The 21701-nt window shown below is 37.2% G+C and overlaps 2 protein-coding genes across 2 annotated transcripts in view; one reads left to right on the forward strand and one right to left on the reverse strand.

The window, feature by feature from the left end:
- Positions 1-21701, forward strand: part of MED12L (mediator complex subunit 12-like) — a 576790-nt gene that overhangs the window by 188987 nt on the left and 366102 nt on the right. The window contains exons 12-15 of the mRNA XM_006900063.1: positions 10766-10892; positions 11365-11579; positions 12783-12887; positions 13664-13840. Coding sequence (XP_006900125.1) covers positions 10766-10892; positions 11365-11579; positions 12783-12887; positions 13664-13840 — 624 coding nt within the window. The remainder of the gene's footprint in view (positions 1-10765; positions 10893-11364; positions 11580-12782; positions 12888-13663; positions 13841-21701) is intronic.
- Positions 18968-19954, reverse strand: LOC102864687 (probable G-protein coupled receptor 171-like). Its single transcript, XM_006900061.1, has one exon. It carries the CDS (start codon positions 19952-19954, stop codon positions 18968-18970), a length of 987 nt encoding a protein of 328 aa, XP_006900123.1.

Below are 21701 nucleotides of genomic sequence, written 5' to 3' on the forward strand. Positions count from 1 at the left end.
TCTATGAGGTGGATTGATTCAGTGACTGGGGTAATCGGGATGGGTGTGTCAGAGGCAATGAGATTGGCACAGGATAGAGCAGGGTTTAGGGCCGTTGTGCATAGGGTCGCTATGAGTTGCAAACGACTTGACGACACTTAACAACAACAACAACAGCTCTTAGAAAATATTCAGATTTATTTTGTAGTATTAATAATGTGTAAATGTAACCATCTAAAGTTTTTTTCTCTCAAACTTAGTTTCATATCAAGGTCTTAAAAATTTAAACATCATGAAGAGAGCTCTTTGATCATTTAAAGAGACTATGACTCAATAGTGACCTAGTGATCTGAACTGTGTCCAATCCTTCCCTAGCCTCATAATCTCTGATACGCTTGAGCACATTGTTAGTATTTGTGTCAGTATTTCTTGTTGAGAGTCTTCATTTCCTTCTCCTATTCTCCGCCTTTCTTAGCATGATATTTTTTTCCCAAGCACTGATCTCTCCTGACAACATGGCCAAAGTATAGGAGATGAAGTTTCACCATCTTTGCCTCTATCGAACATCCTAGTTAAACTTCTCTCTGAGATAGACATGTTCTTTTGGAAGTTTATGGGATATTCAGTACATTTCTCCACTACCACAATTCTAAGCATTGATTCGTCTTTAGTCATATTATTATTGTCCAACTTTCAGATGCATAGGAAGCAAATGAAAAAACATAGTTGATTAAGATATAATTATGATATTTTTAGATAAAGAGAAACTAAGGAGATTTGTGAAAAACTTATAAGAAAGCTTAAAACGATTTCTTTGGACCCAGACCCAACAACAACAGACAACAGACCAAATTCAACATACATGAAGAGGTTCTAATTGCTCTTAAAATTATTTCTCATCTTATTTTCTACTAAATTCTACCTTTGAGAATATAGAAGATACTTGGCTTTGGCTGCTTTTGATTTGTTCAAAGAATAGTGTAGAGTCTTAAAGGCTTTTTGAGATCTTTCGGTGAAGTTTGATGAATAGGTGAAAATGCTCTTGAAGAAATTAAATTAGCATTCTCATTTTAAACGATACATTGCCATATATGTAGAAATACCAGATATGTGCTGAAATATTTCTTAGGGAGAATACAGTTAAACACATGCTGTTTAGGAACTACTTTCATCTTGTTTGGTTCCACAATTTGGCACAAGCAATTAAGAAATCAAAAGACTAATAAGTGCACTGGGGCAATTTGCTATCAGGGACCTCTCCAGAGTAGTCAAGGGTAAAGACGCCAGTCTGGAGATTAAGGTGTGCCTTATCCAGGCCATGATCTTTGCATTTATTTACTATGCATTGGAAAGCTGGAAATGATGAAGGATGTTAGAAGGAGAATCTATGCCTTTGAGCTGTGGTGCTGGAGAGGAGTATTTAATATACCATGGACTGCTAGGAGAACAAACAAGTTCATCCTGGAGAAGGTAAAACCAGGCTGCTTCTTGGAGGCAAGGATTTTTTGTTGCAAGGAGGGACCAGTCCCTAAAGAGGAACATCATTCTTGAGAGGGTGGAATGACAGCACAAGATATCGAAAGAGAAATTGCATTGGGAAAGTCAGCTGTCAGGGACAGCTTCAAAGTACTGAAGAGCAACAATGTCAGTCTGGAGACTAAGGTGTTCCAGATCCAGGCCATGGTCTTTGCAATTACTTGATACGCTTTAGAGAGCTAGACAGAGACCAAGTATGATCGAAGAAGGATTGATGTCTTTTGAGTTATGGTGTTGGGGAAGAGTATTGAATATATAATGGACTGCTAAGAGAACAAACATTTCTGCCATGGAGAGGGTGAAACCAGTTTACTCCCCGGAGTAAAGGATTTTAAAGCTCCATTTGACATACTTTGGGCACGTTGCCAGGAGAAACCAGTCCTTGGAGAAGGACATCTTTCTTGGAAGGGTACACTCTTTATGGGACACTTGCTTTCCTGGGATGCTGGGACACAGCATTCAGCTACTCTGTAACTGACAGTCTCCAAGCTTCCAACTCTCATTGGTCTCTGTAACATCAGCATACATCACCCACAGTTGCCATCTTGTAACATTGCTAAGGAGCAGACAGATGTTGAAACAGTTTAACAACAGAAAAGAACCGAAAGGATCTGAATTTAAAGACTTAAATTAACAGGGAATTGCCTCAGTTTTACATCAGCTAAGAAAAATGAAACTGGCATTTCTAAAACTAAATGCCAGTATTAATAACACAGGATAAACAGTGCAGCTGCCTGTTGGGCCAAGATGCTCTCTGGCTACTGTGCTCATCAACACTACTAAGGATAACCCCAAATTTCAGAAGAGGCGGGTGAAGGGTAGAGAGATCTCCATTAAGCTATGCACCAGAACTGAGGGAGCACTTGGATAGAGGTTGACACTTTCCCACTTTGACCCTACAGAGAGAGTACAGTTGCCTGGGGAAGTTAGTCTCTGACTGCTGTGCTCATCAGCATCACCAAGGACAATTCCAGACTTTAGAAGAGGCAAGTAGCATTTGGATGAGATCATTCAAGGCTGCACTGCGGTCCAAAGCAAAGTTGAAAGGCTTTAGGAAAGGGAAACTTCTACTGCACAGGCCCAGAATGGCTCTTGACATACATACCACGTTGCCTTCCCCCATAAAGGGAACACAGTAAGTCTGCAAATAATAAATAACATCATAAAGAACTGTAAGCCGCCTACACAGACACAATAGAAATGACTGAAAACATACCAAGAAAAATTTCACATAATGGCAAGAAAGCCAGGTAGCTTCAAACATTGTGAAAGTACCAGAACAGTCCTTCTGAAGAAGCATAAGAAGAAAAGTCACCTACAAAGGAGAACCAATTGGACTAAGTTCTGATTTCCCAGAAGAAACCATGCAAGTGAGAAGACAATGAGATGGCATATAAGAAGGTTGAAAGAAAACAGTTGCCAGCTGAGGATTCTGTACCTAGTAAAGGTGTCCATCAAATATAAAGGAGAAAATAGGTCATTAACAGAAATATAGGAGCTAAAGGAATCTATGGAAACAAGACTAACTATACAAGAATTTCTAAGTGAAGTCCTCTACATCAAAGTAAAAGGCAAGTACCATAGTAACCAGAAACAACAGAAAAAGAAACAGCAAAATGGTAGAGGTAAAACCTGGCATGTCAGTACTGACAATGTGAATGGATTAACTACACCATTAAGAGAAAAAGTAGCAGAGTGGAGTAAAAAAGCAAAGTCCATCAGGATGCTCCCTACAAGAGATACATCTAAGAAACTAGGAGAAAGACTAAAAATCAAAGGGTTAAAAAAAAATTAGAGCAAGCAATTGGGACTCACAAAAAAAAGCATGAGTGGCAGTACTAATCTCTGATAAAATAGACTTCAGAATGAAAACCATTATAAAAGGTAAGGAATGGTATTATATAATGATTAAGAAGACATAACCTTGGTCAATATCTGTGTACCAAATGATAAACCTGCTAAACACATAAAACAACAGTTAATAGGCTTGAGAAACTACACTACGGTAGTGGTAGGAGACTTTTTAAAATTAATTTTAATGAGAGTTTACAGACACTTAGGGTTTCCATTCATTCATTGTTGCACTTTTCTCCTTGCCAACTGCCCCCCCACCAATTTTCTCTTCCTGAAAAGTAAAAGAAAAACTTTGTCATTATTATGCAATCCCTTCCCCCATATCTACTCCACTGTGCAGCCTTCATTCTGGACTCCTGTCATGACAGTAATAATCATATATCCCTCTTAAACATTTCTCTCCCTCATCTGTTTCAATGCAGTATATATCATTCTTCCCCTCCTTCACTGTCTTCCCTCACCCTCGATGTCAGTCCTGTTTTACAGCAGTGGCCCTATGCAGTACTTGTCCTTTTCTGGCTGAGATATTTCACTCAGCATAATGTCCTCCAGGATCATCCATTTTGTATAATATTTCATGAGTTCTTTGTCAATGCTGAAAATTATTTGATTGTGTAAATATAAGTGGCAGGAGACTTTTAACACTCCACTTTCACCAAAGGATATTTCAACTTGGAAGAAACTTAATAAGGATGCAGGAGATCTAAACTATACTGTCAGCCAATTTGATCTTTGGGATGTATTCAGAGAACTGCATCCAAACAAAAACAAGTTTACTTACTTCTTCCTCTTTTTTTTTTTAAAAGATGGCTTGTAATTTTTTCACTCTAAATTGATTTTGTTGTTGAATCGTATCTCTATATCTTTTTTTTTTCTTTCTTGCTAATTCCTTCAAAGCAGCTTGAACTTATTTCTTCAACATAGGCTCTTGCTCATATGTTTTCTCATTAAATTGTTCTGTGTCTGCCAATTCCATTCAATACAGTGACTCTGTATACTCTTTACATCTTACTACTTCCTGGATCATTTAATATTCTGCCTAAAGCATCCTTAATTATAGCAACTTGAGGCTTGAATTTGTTCTTCAGTTCCTTGAACTTAAGAAATGCTGAGTGAGTTTGGCTCTTTTGATTGACTCCAGCTCCTTGCACATTTCATTATAATATTTTACTTTGTCTTCCCACGCTACTTCCTGAAATCTTCTGTTCAGCTCTTTAGTATCTTGAATTTTCATTCTGCTTTGGCTTCTCAGTGCTCCAGTGCAATATTCAGAGTCTCTTCTGACATCCATTTTGGTCTTTTCTTCCTTCTCAGTCTTTGTAAAGACCTTTTATACTCTTTCTGAATCATACTCTTGATATCCTCCCACAACTCATCTGGTCTTCGCTCATTGGTGTTGAAGGCCTAAAACCTGTTCCTGAGATGGTTCTGAAATTCAGGTGGGATAGACTCAAGGTCATATTTTGGTTTCCGTGGATTTGATTTAATTTTCCTTAGCTTCAGCTTGAACTTGCATATGAGCATTTGGTGGTCTGTTCCGATCAGCACCTGGCCTAGTTTTCACAGCAGATATTGAGCTTCTTCAGTGGTTCTTTCCACAGATGTAACCACTCTGATTCCTATGCATACCGTCAGGTGAAATCCATGTGTACATAAACCTATGTTTATGTTTCTTATAAAACGTATTTGCAATGAACAAGTTGTTGATTGTGCAAAATTCAATCATTCTATCTCCAGCTTCATTTCTGTTACCAAGTCCATGTTTTCCAACTACTGATTTCTTCTTCTCTGTTCCCAACTTTTGCATTCCAGTCACCCATTATTATTAATGCATCTTGATGGCATGTTTGATCGATCTCTTGACTGTAAAAGTTGCAGAAATCTTCTGTTTCCTCTTCTTTGGCTCTGGTTGTTGGTGCATATATCTGAATTAACGAATTAGCAAAAAATAAGGCCCCAGGAATAGATAGTATACCAATTAACATATTTCAACTAACAGGTGCTGCCCTGGGTGTGCTCACCAAGTTGTGCTAAGAAATATAGAGGACAACCACTTGGCCAACTGACTGGAAGAGATCTATATTTGTTCCCATTCCAAAGAAAGGTGACCCAACAGAATGTGGAAATTATAGAACAATATCATTGATATCACATGAAAGCAAGATTCTGCTGAAGATTATCCAAAAACGACTGGAATAGCACATCAGTAGAGAAGTGCCAGAAGTCCAGGCTGGGTTTAGAAGGGGTTGTGGTACTAGCGATATTGTAGCTAATGTTAGATGAATCTTAGCTGAAAGCAGGGAATACCAGAAGAATGTCTATTTGTGTTTCATTGATTATGTAAATAAAGGCTTTTGACTGTGTGGATCATAACAAACTGTGGCTGACTCCGAGAAAATGGGGATCCTGGAATACTTGATCATTCTAATGTGAAACATATACTTGGACCAGGAGGCAGTCATCAGAACAGAGCAAGGAAATACTGCATGGTTCAGAATTGGGGAGGGTGTATGCTAGGGATGTGTCCTATCTCCATGCCTTTTCAACCTTTATGCGAAACAGATTATCCAGGAGGCCGGGCTGTATGAGAAGTGTGGCATCAGAATTGATGGACAATTCATCAACAATCTGTGTTATGCAGATGACACAACCCTGCTTTCTGAAACAGAGGAGGACCTGAAGTGCTTGCTGCAGAGGGTCAAAGGACTGCAGCCTTCAATATGGATTGAGACTCATTGTCAAGAAGACAAAAGATTCTCACCACTGGACCAATTGACAGCATCAGGATGGATGGTGAAGAGATTGAGATTGTTCACAGCTTTAGTTTGCTTGGCTCCACAGTCAACAGTCTTGGCACCAGCAGTCAGGAAATTAAAATACCTGTTGTGATGGGAAAGTGTGCTGTTAGGAACCTCTCCAAAGTACTGAAGAGCAGTGGTGTCATTTTGGAGACTAAGGTGTGCCTGATACAGGCCATGGTCTTTGTAATCACTTGCTGTGCATCAGAGAGCTAGACAGTGACTAGGGAGAATAGAAGGAGAATTGATGCCTTTGAGCTGTGTTGCTGGAGAAGATTATTGAATGTACCATAGACTGCTAAGAAAATGAACAGATTTATCCTGGAAAGTGGTTAAACTAGGCTGCTCTTTGGAGGCAAAGATTCTGAGGCTTTGTCTAACATAGTTTGGACATTTTGCAAGAAGGGACCTGTCCTTGGAGTAGGCGTCATGTTTGGGATGTTGGAGGGACAACACAGGAGGGGAAGACCCTCTATGAAGTGGATTGATTCAGAGACTGGGGTAATAGGGGTGAGTGTGTTGGAGACAGTGAGATTGGCACAGGACAGAGCAGGGTTTAGGGCTGTTGTACATAGGGTCACTATGAGTAACAAGCACCTCGAGGGCACATAACAACAACAACAACATCTATATCATCTGTATCTATATATCTATCAAATAGTACTTGAAAATGTCTACATCTTCTCCATTTTCTACTCTGCAAAGCAGGAAGTGTAATTCTTTCTTTGTGGTCTCTGTTGTTTTTAGTTTTCTTTCTATTTAAGTGTGCATGGTACATTCTCCAGAATTGAACACATAATGGAACACGAATCAGTTTCAAGACATTAAAAAACATTGAAAAAGTACAAACTGCCTTCTCAGATCACAATGACAAAACTAGAAATTAATGACGAGGATAAAGCTTATAAAAACACCCACTTGGATGCTAAATAACACGTTGCTAGAACATAGGTTACAGAAGAAATAAATAAAGTTTCTGGGAAAAAATGAAAATAGAACATCCTAAAACCTCTGGAATGCAGCTAAGGTAGTCCTCTGAGTGCAGTTCATAGCAATGCGAAGAGTCTAGCTCCATATCCTCTAGAAAAAGAGAATTTATAAGAACAAGAGCTGACATCAGTGAGATAGAAAACAGAAAAACAATTGCTATCATCAATTAGACTTGGAGCCAGTTCTTGGAATGATCAATGAAATTAAAAAACTATTGGCAAACAAAACCAAAGGGAAAAAAAGTGAAGCAACAAATTATTAAGAAATGACAGTGATGACATCACAGCAGAATCAAATGAAATTAAATTGATAATATCAGAGTATTAGGAAAAACTGTACTTCGATAAATTTGAAAACATAAAAAAAAGTGGACACATTTCCTAGAAAATCATGCCCTATCCATATTGATATGGACAGATCTAGAAAACTCGAACAAATCCATCACAAAAGAAGAAATTGAGCAAGTCCTAAAAAAGACTCCCCCTAAAAAAGTCCTGCCCTGCATGGTGTCACAGCTGAATATCTATCACCAATTCTACTTAAATAATTTAAAACAATATAAAAGAAGGAACCCTCCTATAGTCATTCTATATAGTAAACATAACCCACATACCAAAGCCAGGTAAAGATAATTAATCAAAAAGAAAATTACAGACCATTATCTATTGTGAATAGGGATGCAAACATCTTTTAATAAAATCCTGGTCAGTTGAATCCCATAGCACATAAAAAAACCCAAAAAACTTCATCATGACCAAGTGAGACTCGTGATAGGCATCGAGGGATGATTCAACATAAGAAAAACAATCAACATAATTCATCACTTTGACAAACCAAAGAATAAGGACCACATGGTCCTGTCACTTGGTACAGAAAATGCTTTCAACAAAAATAAGCTCCCTTTCCTATTGAAAACAGCACAATAGGAATAGAAGGGAATTTCATCAACATAGTGAAATGTATTTATGCAAAACTGAGAGCTAACATCATTCTCAATGGAGAAAGACTAAAGGCATTCCCCTTGTGAACAGAGATAAGGCCCGCTTTCACCACTGCTCTTCAATATTGTGTTGATAGTACTGGCTAAGGCAATATGATAAGAAAAGGAAATGGGGCCTACAAATTGACAAAGAGATGGTAAAACTATGTAAAAACTGTCATATCGTCACTATATGCAGATGATATGATAGTGTCTACAGAAAACCCCAAGGACTAAAGAAAAGAATTGTAGAGCCAGTGGACCAATTTAGTAGGGTGGCAGGATACAAGAACAATAAACAAAAGTCAGTGGGATTCCTCTAGAGTAACAAAACACAGATAAAGAAACTAATACCATTTACAATAGCCAGCCACAAATTGATATACTTAGCAATAAACCTAACTAGAAATGCAAAAGATCTTTACAAAGAAAACTACAAAACACTTATGCAAAATATTCCCTGTTAATGAGTAGGAGACTTAACATAGTGAAAATAACAATCCTACTAAAAGCAATCTGCATATTTTTTGCTCATTTTTCTTTTTTAAATTATTATTATTAATAATTTTAATGAAAGTTTAAAGAGCCTTTGAATTTCCATTCTTTGGATTTATTTTTGCACTTTTCTCCCTGCCCACTCCTCCCCCCCAGGTTCACTATTCTCTTTGAAAAGTAAGAGAAAAATTCTTTCATAGTTATACAGTCCCTCCCCTCAAGTCCACTCCACCACGCAGCCGTTGTTTTGGACTCCTGTCACAACAATAATACCTAACCATATATCTCTTTTAAACAGTTCTTTCCCTCATCTGTTTCAGTGCAGTGTATATCATTTTCTCAGTCTCCCCACAACCTCGTTGTCAGTCCCGTTTTACTACAGTGGCACTATGCAGTATTTGTCCTTTTGTGGCTGAGATATTTCACTCATCATAATGTCCTCCAGAGTCACCCATTTTGTATAATATTTCATGAGTTCTTTGTTTTTCGGAGCAGCATAGTATTCCATTGTGTGAATATACCACAGCTTCTCTATCCATTCTTTTGTTGATGGGCGCTTAGATTGTTTCCAACCCTTTGCTACTGTGAACAAAGCCGTGATAAACATGGGTGTGCATATATCTGCTTGGGTGGCAGTTATGGTTTCTTTGGGGTATATTCCAAGTAGTGGAATTGCTGGGTCAAATAATATTTCTATTTGCAACTTTTTAAGAAAACACCATACAGCCTTCCATAGTGGTTGCACCATTTTACACCCCACCAACAGTTAATAAGGGTTCCAGTTTCTCCACAACCTCACCAGCATTTGTTGTTTGCTGTTCTGTTAAATTTTGCTATTCTGACTGGGGTGACATGGTATCTCATTGTTGATTTGCATCTTTCTTAGACCTAGGGATTCTGAACATTTCTTCATGTGTTTGTTTGCCATCTGAATGTCTTCTTTTGTGAAGTGTGTGTCCATATCCTGTGCCCTTTTTAAAATTGGATTGTTTACCTTTATCTTGTTGTGGTGGTAATCTACATATTAAATACCATCCCAATACAGATACAAAATTAATTTTTCAAAGAAATAAAAAAAATGCAATTGGTAAGTCGCTTGGAGAGCAAAGAGACCCAGAATAAGCAAAGTATTTCTGAAAAACAAGAATGAAGTGAGAGACATAACATTGTCTGATTGCAAAACCTACGAAATGTACAACTGGTGTCATAACACAGCTGTAATAATCAAAAGAGCATGAAACTGGTACAATAACAGACACATAGAACAATAGAAAAGATTCGAGAACCAAGAAGTTACTCATTGACCTGTCGTCTGCTGGTTTTGACAAAGAAACAAGGAAATGTGGTACATGCACAGGATGACATACTATGTAGCATTCAGTAACAAAGATTTAGAAAAATACTGTGTAATGTGAGAGAGGCTGATGAGCTTTATGTGTCATAAGGACAAAGATTTATAAGGTCAATATTGTAAAAATAGAAGGGTAACTAGTGTACAAAAGTCCAAAGGGGGATGAGGAGGGGCAATGAAGGCTGCATGTGGGAAAGAGAAGAAATTATGAGCTCACAGTTTCCTGGGCAAAAGGGAGATGTGGAGGATTTAGGAAAGATCCAGTGGGGACATGAAAAGGCAGGGTTATGATGGGTGTGGTTAGTGGTGATTTTTTAAAACACAGTGTATGGGAGTGATTGCATGAAACACAATATGAATAGAGGAATATGTGAAACATAATGTATATAAATGAAACACGATGCATATGAATTTTGTTGGCAAACCAATATAAAAATAATTTAAAAACAAACAAATACAACCTCAGATTATGGTTAGTGTTTTGGGAAAGAGAGAACAAATAATTTATTTTACTGTTCCACATTCCTTGAGTAGGTAGGCATGTAATGATTCTAGGGTTTTTATAAGTCACATAAATAGTTTTGTAGGCATAGTGTTTAAAAGAATTTATATTTTTATGGGCTACATAACCATTTTCCATCTTTTGTAAATATACAGAAATATGAATTTTATATATATATTATCTCTGAATGTTCTATTAATGAAAGTCAAAACCAAAAAATTCATGAGCCATTATGACTATTTCTCTCTGATTAATTCTGCTTTTCTGTTTTTGGTCTATAGAGATGTGGTGAGTCCGAGGTCTTAGATGAAAAAGAGTCCATTTCTTCAGGCTCTCTTGCTGGATCTAGTTTGCCTGTTTTTCAAAATGTTCTGCTAAGGTTTTTAGACACACAGGCCCCTTCCTTGTGTAAGTAAAGTTCTTTGCTTCCTAGTCTTTCTTAGCTGAAGAGTTGACAGTTTTTAGAAATTGCTTACTTTTTTGGTTGTTTTTTTTTTTGTTAATCTTATATGAACTTCTTGACATTAAATACAGAGCATGTTTCATGAACATACTTAAGTTGCCTCTTAAACAGACAATAGGAAAAGATGTGCTTATGGAAGTGGGGCAGGAGATATTTATAGCAAAGAAAGGTTTAAATAAACAGAAACAGTACTGTTAATATTCTGAATATAATTTCTGTTACAGTAGGACACTTGAAACCTATTTGATATCCTAGTGACTTGTGATAAATCCTTCTGTGAATTTGATGTAGTGTAACACCACCACCAAAACCAACATCTTACTATGAAAAGTACTGATAACGTGGACCCATAGTAGTTTTTTCCCACCTCACCACATCAGTGCAACTGAATTCTTTATTGGATGTGTTTCTTGGTAGCGGATCCGAACAGTGAATGTGAAAAGGTGGAGTTTGTGAACCTGGTGCTGCTGTTTTGTGAGTTCATCCGCCATGATGTCTTTTCCCACGACGCATACATGTGCACCCTCATATCTCGAGGGGATTTGTCCGTGACCGCCTCTACACGGCCACGGTCACCAGCAGGAGAAAATGTAGATGAACATTACTCAAAAGACCATGATGTGAAAATGGAGGTATGGCCCTGCAGGTGTGCTCAACCCCCTAAGAAACTAAATTCCGATGTGAATAATATGAGGGTGGAAGGTTACTAGCTTTAAAGATGTTTTCTCTTGTTATAAACTTCGTTTATTCCTACTTCAAATTTGTTATAGAACTATCAGTGAAAAGATTGCTTAGCTAAAGCATTTTTTCTTTAGTTGTGTACATAAATTTATGTACAATAATTTGGATGTTTCTCGTCTCTGTTTTCCATTGAGTGTTGAGCTTGAAAATCCTAGTTGAGTTGTCCTTATTCCAAGAAGCATCTGACTTCCAAGTATTATACCACTCTTTAAAATTAAACCATGTTAGCTCAACATATCATATTTTTTGTAGTTACTTCAGTTTTAATTGATATTTCTTAACTATTATAGAATTGTTCTTTTCAGCATATCTCTCATGGTATGAGAATGGCTTTATAATCTTCTGCCAGTTTCTGCTATTTGGAACATTGTTCCAGATCCTTTCTGAAATTGTCAAGACTAAAGTGGTGAACATGGTGATGGAAAGTGATAGAAAATAATAAGAGACTGTGATAATTTCTGAATAGATTAAAGACCATGTTAGTTCAAGGGTCTAGTAAAGATATACTTCTATGGGATTTCCAAAGTAGTGTCTATACTTACAGAAAAAACCTGACATTAAAATTGCAATCATTCATTCATAATTTATACTCTTAAGATTTATAAGTGGTGCTGAATTATGGTTTTTTAAAGTATATTAAAAACATACATACTTCTGTGTCTTAATTTTCTACAATAGACATTATATGGACAGAAATTGAAGTTGCTATACCTGTTTACATATTTTTCTGTTTCTGTTTTTCTCTTCTTGGATATCTAGGTATAGCCAATCTTTTAGATATAATCCTAGATTTTTCTGTCTTAAAGAAAAGTAAATTGGTGAGTATATGTCTGGAAATAGTCCAAGAAAAGAATTTATGGAGAGGTTAGTTTTAATCAAGGAGCTTCTGTACTTATCCCTTACATCCTAGCTTTGTCCTCACAAGGGAAAATAAATATGACTTTACACAGCTGTGCATGTCTGAAAACTTCTTTTTATTTCCAGTAGGAAAAAAAAGTAATCAGGATGGTTAAAAACCTTGCCATGTTTTAGCTTTAGTTGGTCAACGAAGCTCTTGATGCACAATGTGGCTTTCTTTTTCTACCAATTATCAGGAACAAAGTATTATGGCGCATATGGGCATTGACTCAGGAACCACTAGCATTTTTGATGAAGTAGACAAGAGTGACTTTAAAACTGACTTTGGTTCGGACTTTGCAGTAGGTTCAACCTTTGAGTTCTTACTAGCTGTTAACCCCACAGTTTACCTCCATCCTTCTGTTCCTTGCTCCATGTACTAGAATACCTCATGCACTTGTGATATCAGTGTGACCCGATCCCATTTTGCCCTACGGCATAATTAGCATCCTGTGCGAGTGTCTCTCTTCAATTCATCTTCATTTTTGGCTGTATTGTCTCTCTGTAAAAGATAACATGCCTGTTCTCCAAGTCTACTGTGTTTGGCTGCTTTGTTTGTTTTAAGATGATTATCTCTCAGGTTTATATAAATGTACTTTTGTATGAACAGCCCATGTTGATTTGTTGTTTATGTCTTCAAGCTTCTAAATAGTAATAATACCTTTCCTGGTTCTGGACTTGTTATCCACAGTTCTGCCACGAGGGTCCCTGGATGGTGCATGTGGTCAACCTGCTCACTGACAGGTGGATGTTCAAGTCCACATAGAGGTGCCTCAGAGGAAAAAATTTTTACCTTTGGCCCTCAGGGTAGTACAGTTTTGGACATTAGCTATATGTGTTGTCATTTCATCATCTACAAAATGGGGATGATGCTGACAGATTAATACTGATATGAATACAAAAACCTGTGGAAATTAATAAAAGAGCTGTCTCTCTGCTCTTTCGATTCATTGATTATGCAAGGAAAAGGTATTATTGCATGAGTATCTTAAGCATTGGAAGGTATAGTATATAGAACTTTGATTCAATTTTGTTCATTTTTATTTACAATCTTCAACATTTGTTTCACATGACTTAGATTTTTTCTCCCATTCCTGGGGAGTCCTGTGAGAATGTCACCCCTTCTTTTGGAAGAAGAATGCCAGTGAATGGTGAGAAGTTGATGAAGAGGGAAAAGTCAAGGGAACTGATTTTTCCATCTAACTATGACCTCCTCCGTCACTTGCAGTATGCAACCCACTTTCCTATACCTCTGGTAAGTCATTGTGCTTCCAGTAGTCAACACCCTGATTATTTCACTGTACCATTTTTATGGCTAACTATAATGCTACCCAACAGCTAGTCTGGCTGAATACATCTGTTAACAGGTGAGTTTTTGCATTTGTTCTGTTTTTGCTGTAATTCTGATCATTTTGTTTATGAACCTATATACCTAAATGGAACTAGGAAAGTTACTTTATGGTGTGATATTGATGGATTTGCCAGATGAAATAGAATTTTCTATTTTAACACTCTTATCAAGGCACTGGAGATCAGAAAATTGATATTTCAATGTCAGTTTTCTGACTCCTGTTTAAAAGTCATGTAATGAGTTGGCTTTTATATACACTCTTTTGTAGAAGGCACTTTTCTTGTTACCCAGATGAGCAAGAAATTTCAGGGAACAGGAAAGTTGACTAAGATATTACATGACAAACTATCAAATATGGATAGCAATTGAAAAAACCCCTAATGTTTCTGGGAGTTGAACCATTAGAGATGCATGTGTCCCTTCTCCTTAAGGAACTGCTTGACACAAAGTAGGCACTCTGAGAGCAAATGAAGGTCAACAGCATTTGGTTTGAAACATAGGATAAAGCTTTGTGGAAGTGGTTGTTTATGGGATTTTATTTGGATTTGTATTTTATTTGTGACCTGCCATATAAAAAGTTCTAGGCAGGAAATTTGTTCTTGACTCATAACAGAGTGATGCACTTTCTTCTAAAGAGGTAAGAGTAGGTGCTTTTTGATTTGTTAAACTCAACTGAATTACCTTTCCCATTTTTATTTTGTTTCTTTATTTCATACTGGTTTGCATACACAGTTTGTAAACATTGTGTTTCACACACTCCTTCATTCACATTATGTTTTATACAGTCATTCCCTTATGCTGCTTTATAAAATCAGTCATCTATTTGTAATGAAAATTTTGCCAGAATTCCAAACTATATTTATTTTTGGGTTCATTGACTTTTTTCTTGGAATTTAATTTTAAGTGTAATTTCAGTGAATCATTATAAAAATGGAGTTCTGCTTTTATGTATCAAAAATATAATTGTGTGAGGTATATGATCTTACTTCCTGGAGGGTTTTGGTTTATAAATGTTTTCTTAATTTTTGTGGTAGGAGCAGATTTCAGAAAACTCTTCATATGGTTTCAACAATTACTTAAGCCGTATTTTTTCCATAGTCCAATTGTGAACTCCTGTTTAGATGTTTTTCTTTATAAGGCTGTTTCAAAACCTGGCAGAATTCTTTTTTTTTTTTTATCACTGACTGAATATATCACAGTTTTTAAGTGCTTGTTATAATCTAAGTAGGGCAGTCCTAAATAATTGCTAGTTGGTTGAATTTGCAATATGCAATTTTAAAAACGGCTTTCCCTTAGTGTAATGTTTAATCTGCTTTGTGTAGGTATAATTCAGAGTAGATCATTAGTAAGGAGGAGTAAATGCATGTACTAGTATCACATTAATGAGCACTGATGGCCCAGTGATACGAAGTTGAGTTTGTCAACCCTAATTGAATATACAAGCTCTTACACATAGAAACGTGGACAGTCTCCTTCCGTGTGATTTAAAGCCTCTTAAAATCCACTCGAGGATCAGCTGTGAGTTGGTTCCCACCCAGTGGTACACAAAAACAACAACATCATCATATTAGGGAGTTCTGATGGCTTAGTGGTAAAGTGTTATACTACCTACTCAAAGGACACCCAGCCACCATCTGCTCTATGGAAGAAAAATAGGCAGCCTTCATTCATGCGATTTACTGCCTGTGAAAACTTGTGGAGGAAAGATGGGCTCTCATGTGATTTACTGCCTCTGAAAACCCACCAGAGGGTCAGCCCTGAATTAGTTCAGATTCAGCATCCCATAGCAACACCATCATCATCATGTTGGCATTAGGAGGGCTAGAGCAACTCTCTACTGAAAGAGGATATTTGACAAACTTATCATGCATATGACGAGAATTGAGCTCATTGATGTTCTGTCTGAATCAACTCATGGCAGACCCTCCTGTGAGTCCTAGTGGCTGTATATTCACAGGAGGAGATGCCCAGCTTTCCCTCAAGTAGTGAGTGGCTGGTGCATTTGAACTGTCAGAAAGGTGCCAGCTTTGGGTTTGCATTGCAACTCCCTGTGAACAGTTCTTTCTCTGCTCATCAATAAAGCATGTTGTTTCGACTGTCAATAAGCAGGGGTTCTAGGACATAGGACTTCTGTCAACCTATAGCTTAGGCAGGAACCTGAGTCAGACAAGGCCACCCCTTGTGCCTGGCTGAGCTGGAGCATCATGTTTGGAAAAGTGGACAATCAATGAAAGACAGGGAGATCCTCAGCAAAATGGATAGACATAGTAACAGTAACAATGAGTTCAAGTGTATCCAAGATGATAAGGATATGACAGACTAGGGCAAGATTCAGATCCATTGTTCAGAGGGTCACTTTGAGTTGCAGTTGACTGGACGATGCCAAATAACAAAAACATAACTTAGGTAAGTACTAAATAATTGAGAGTCTTTTGTAGAATGTGTAGGGTCAGCTGTGGGTTGGTTCCAACTCGATGGTACACAACAACATCAACAGCTGTTGGAGCATTCCTGACATCACAGTTGCTGTGTTGAGCACTGTAGAGTTAGAACTGAACCGTAGTTGACTCCCCAGTGGGTTTTCAGAGGCAGTTAATCACACGGGAGGAGATTGTCCATCCTTCTCCCACACCCTCTCATTACTACTGTCTAAAATTTAACCATTGTTTAATCAATCCTTTTCCTTGTCATCATTTAATCTATTTGGTCCCAGAATATATTTATGAAACAGAAAGCAGGAATGCTTCTTAACATTGAAGCTAAAAAAGTTATTCAGTGTAAAACTGGAAAAAAATGAGTTTAGAATTAAATATGTTTTCTTAGCTCTTGAATACCATTTCTTAACTGTAACAGCTTATGCTTTTTTTTAAATATAGGCTTTCACTAATGAAAACCAGAGGTCTCATATGCGTTTACTTTAACCTTTTTATTTGTCTTTTTATATTAAATGTTTTTGTTATTAATACCATCTGGTGACTCTTCAGGGATGTGGCTTCTGTACCTGACCATTATACTTTTCCTATCAGTGGAGACTTTATGTATTGGTATAATTCTGAACAAGATTCACTGGAATTTCCAGACTGAGACTAGGAATAAAGGTGGCAATCTACTTTTGAAACTAAGCCATAGAATCCCAGTGATCTAATCTTATTGTTCGTGGGATCACTTTGTTGGGATAACTCATTTAACAACAGCAGCAACAGTAGATCCTTGCCGTGTAAGTTGTTAGGGAGAGAATGGAATTTCCCAAAATGCTATCAAAGCTACCAGCTCTTCTTTAGATATACCCTAGCAACCAGGATCATCTTTTCTGGGTCTGAACGGCCCCAGCTGACCCAGCATGCCTGTTTCTAACATGACCTGATTATATAAAATCAGTTTGTCTGTTTTAAGGCCCCTGACTATTGCTGTTTATTCATACCTTTGATGTGAATTTCAGTAATAATTTCAGCAGTTTGCATAATTTAAACACTAGTCTTGAAAATGTTTTAGACTGACTTACTGTTAGGTAAGCAGTGATTAAAGCTGTATTACTGATATCAGAAAAGGAACAACTAACAACAACCAGTAGAAAACCTTCATTTTTAGCCTTCAGAGAACACGAGTGTGCATAGTACATTAAAAGTCATCTATAGCCTTATGAATCAGGGTGAAATCTCTCTCAGGGAGGAGTGATAGGGAATGGCAAAGGACACACTGACAAAGGAGATTAATCAGAACTGGTTTTGACAAGCACTGTGGCAATGGGACAATTAAAACAGACTTTTAAGGAGAGAAGAAAAAAGAGAGGAACGAACTGGGGCGGGGGTTAGAGAAAATAGTGCAACAATGAATGAATAGAAATCCAAAATCCCTGTAAATGTTCAATAAAATTAATAAAATAAAACTTAAAAAAACAAAACAACCCCCCCCCAAAAAAACCCCCAAATAAAAGTCATCTCTAACCACCACATAAGCAGATATATGCATACCCATGTTTATTGCAGCTTTGTTCACAATAGCCTGTCAATAAATGAATGGCTAGAGAAGCTTTGGTATATTCACACAATGGAATACTATGCTGCATTGAAAAACAAGCAACTTATGAAATACTGTTGTAGTGGGTAACCCTGGAGGACATTATGCTGAGTGAAATATCTCAGTCACAAAAGGACAAATATTGCATAGGGCCATTGTTGTAAAATGGGTCTGACACTGGGTTTGGGGGGGAGACTGAAACAGATGAGGGAGAGAACTGTTTAAAAGGGATACATGATTTGATATTACTGTAATGACAGGAGTCCAGAACGGCTGCACAGTGGAGTGGACTTGGGGGGAGGGATTGTGTAACAATGAAAGAATTTTTCTTTTCATTTTCAAAGAGAAGAGTGAATTGGGGGCGGAGGGGTGGGCAGGGAGAAAGTGCACCAATGAATGAATGGAAATCCAAACTCTCTGTAAATTTTCATTAAAATTAATAAAAAAATATATTAAAAACAAAGCAAAAAACAGAGGGCCAGCAGTTTGAATCAACTGAAGTGCCACACACAAAAAAAGTCATCATGTATTTCCAGGTCTTATAGATAAATATTTATAATTACTGTGTTGGAAAAAGGATCACATTTTAAAGATTAGGCCATTGAGCCAAATCAGTACAGTCTTTGAAGAGAGGAATTAAAATTAAGTACACGTTTTTGAACAGGTTTTCACAAGTCATATTTTTCACAATTGCTTATTTTCCCCAAAAAGTCAATGTCAGTCATTTAAATAGATATCTTATGAAACCTCTGAGTTTGTGTAACATATTTAGTTTTCATTTAAGAGTATTGTGGTGGTGTGTTTTTTTTTGTTTTGTTTTTAATTGGTTCTGCAAAGCACTTTAATCTTTTGTACAAGTATTAGGAATATCAGCAACCACAAAAGGACAGGCTGGTTTTTTGTTTAGAATCAGTTTCTAAATAAGCCAGGTTGCATTTGCTAGTGGTCTCTATTTCTGCTTACTAGGCATTCTGTTTCCTCCTCTCTGCCAGTAGTTTCAAGCTTGTTGTTAAGTTATGGTAAAACAAATAATTCCATTGCTTGTATGTCATTTTCACTTCTTGATCTTTTGTTTTGAATTTTGGTCTCCTTCAGTGAGGTAAAAGTCTCAGTGATCTTTAAGCGGAATGCTTTTGAGAGGTGATAGTAGAGAATGGGATCAAAACATAAGTTTGACAGAGCTAGGAGAAGCGTGACTTCCTTAGCTTTGAAGAGAAAGTTCCTAGTTGAACAATCAGATATAATTTCTGTCTGGCTGAGAGTGTATGGGATTCGGACTGTGTGATAAGGAACAAAACACACGATGTAGCCTGTGGTCACCAAGAGTATATTGATGAGAGCTCTTTTCACATTTGGATAATTTTCATTGTCTTTGTTTCTATGGAGTAACTGAATGACAAGAAAGTTGGATATTAAGATAATGACTGAGAAATTGAAAAATATTGCTACACATAGGAAATTTGTCAGCAAATGCCAGTCTTTCCCAAACTCTGTTTTGAAGTCCATACAGCCCACATTTGAGTTTTCCTTCACCTGTTTAATGGGAATTACCATGTTTGGCACCATTATAAGGAGGACCATGAACCACATCACAGTTGATATCATTTTGGCAAAACCAGGTTCTTGTATTCTATAAATCTTGCAGCTGTGTATCAACTGAAGATAACGATCAACGCTGACAAATGCTAAGAATATAATTGATAAGTACATATTAATGTAGATGAGGCAGGCTGTCACTTGGCAATGGAAAATCCTCATCTTCCAGGGTGCCACCCCTAAGTCGACAATGATTTTCACTGGGATTGCCAGGGTGAGCAGGAAGTCAGCTGTGAGCAGATTAAGTAGGTATATGTTCACACCCTTGGGATTGGTGGTTTTCTGCATGAATGCCCAGGCTGCAAAACAGCTTCCAATCAATCCAACGAGGAAGACCAAATAAAAAAAATAGGTGAATGGTTCCTGATTCTTGTAAACTGTGCAAGAGATGGAACTGTTCTCCATTTTGAGAGAAATGAAGGATGACTTTGCCAATTAAAGAAAAATAAAATCCAAAGACTACTTATTGGAAAATGAGATTGGTAAATGTTGAGGTTAGTAATTAAAATTATAAATTATTTAAAAGACAGTTGCATTCATAATATCCTGGTGTATATTTTTTGTGGATTATTTTAAGAATTCTAATGGTGAATTTTATAGGTGAATTTTCTAGAATTTGAGGAGGCTGGGCTTTTTCCTTGTCTGATTTTGTGACTTAATAAATCTCATGTGGGTTTACTTCTAGAAAAAGGATGTTTTTGACAATATGCACTTGGATTATGATTTGTTTGTTACCACTTGGGTTTTGGAAGATAAACAGAACTGAAATTCTGAGAAGTGAAGAACGTTTGAGAACAAGCTGAGTTACGATGATTTGGTTGTAGCGGAGCCTCTCTGATGAGCTTTCAAGGAGGGCTTCTGGCTTGGTTTTCCATAGATTCACAGCTCCTTATGTGAGAAGGATCTAAACTGAGACTGGAGCAAAAGGTGACAGGAAATTCTATTACTATTTTTTTTAAAGAAAAATGAAAAAGTAGATCCTTTATGATGCACTATATTAGAATATTTTAGCAACCAATATTCCTTTTTTAAATTTTTTTACACAAAAGAGAATTAAAAGATTAGAACCTAGCCTTAAATGGTGCTCTTTATCTCCCTCCATTGTCATGGAGCTCTGCTGGGTAAGGAATTGAGCTGCCAACTCAAAGGTACGCAATTAGTATCCACCAGCTGCTCTGTACAAGAAAGGTGAGCAGTCTCCTCCTATGTGACTGTCTCAGGAAACCTGCTGGAGGGTTACCTATGGGGCATTTCCGACTCGATGGTACAACCACCACCATTGTTGTAGTGGTATAGCCCTCGTGTCCAGTGAGGTGCTCGGTAGCTGTGTTTGATTTTGAGTCCTTGAAATGTGTCTAGTCCAAAATGACATGTGGTAGAAATGGACAGTACAGGCTCAATTTTGAGAATGTAGGACAAAATATAATTTTAAAAAATCATATGATAGATATAGGATAAAACAATGTAAAATATGTGATATAGAACATACTGACATTAAATATACAATTAGCATGTATTTTACTTGTTCCTTTTTGAACATTTCTATTGGACCACCTTGGTGAGCTCCGTGGCTTGCACTCTATTCCTGGTGGACAGGGCAGACGTAGATTTTGCTATGTTAATTTTTTTTTATTTATTTTCTCTCTGTGTGTGTGTGTGTGTGTGTGTGTACCGTCAAATTGGATCTGACTGGTACTGGAGGAGATGGCCCCTCCTTCTCCGGCAGAGCATCTGGTGGATTTGAACCACATATCTCTGGGATTGCAGTGCAGCTTCTTGCCACTAGACCACCAGAGCTCCCCCCCATGTTAATATTTTTGAGGAGCTTAACTAAAGGCATCTTTATCTCTGTTTACTGGTTACAAAATCGTCACATGTAAGCTCAGTCATCTTAATATAAAAAAGTCTTACTTCTTTTTCCCCCTCATTGTGGGTTTTGGGGAATTTAAAACCAGAAGGAAATACTCAGGCTCACTGAAATTGTCATTGATAAAGACAATAACATTTTCCCGCATGTCCTCTAATTGCTGAATCATGAAGAGTCTCATTAACTCAATGTATATTAACTGAGTCTCTTTGGTTCAGTTAAATTGACACTTGCAGGGCCTCTTGTTCATCTTTCTGGTGTTGTTTCTTGGTTATGCATCTTTCT

Source organism: Elephantulus edwardii, unplaced genomic scaffold (genome assembly GCF_000299155.1).
Source record: "Elephantulus edwardii isolate Elephantulus edwardi_28Jun2011 unplaced genomic scaffold, EleEdw1.0 scaffold00272, whole genome shotgun sequence".
In the NCBI taxonomy this organism is placed as follows: domain Eukaryota; kingdom Metazoa; phylum Chordata; class Mammalia; order Macroscelidea; family Macroscelididae; genus Elephantulus; species Elephantulus edwardii.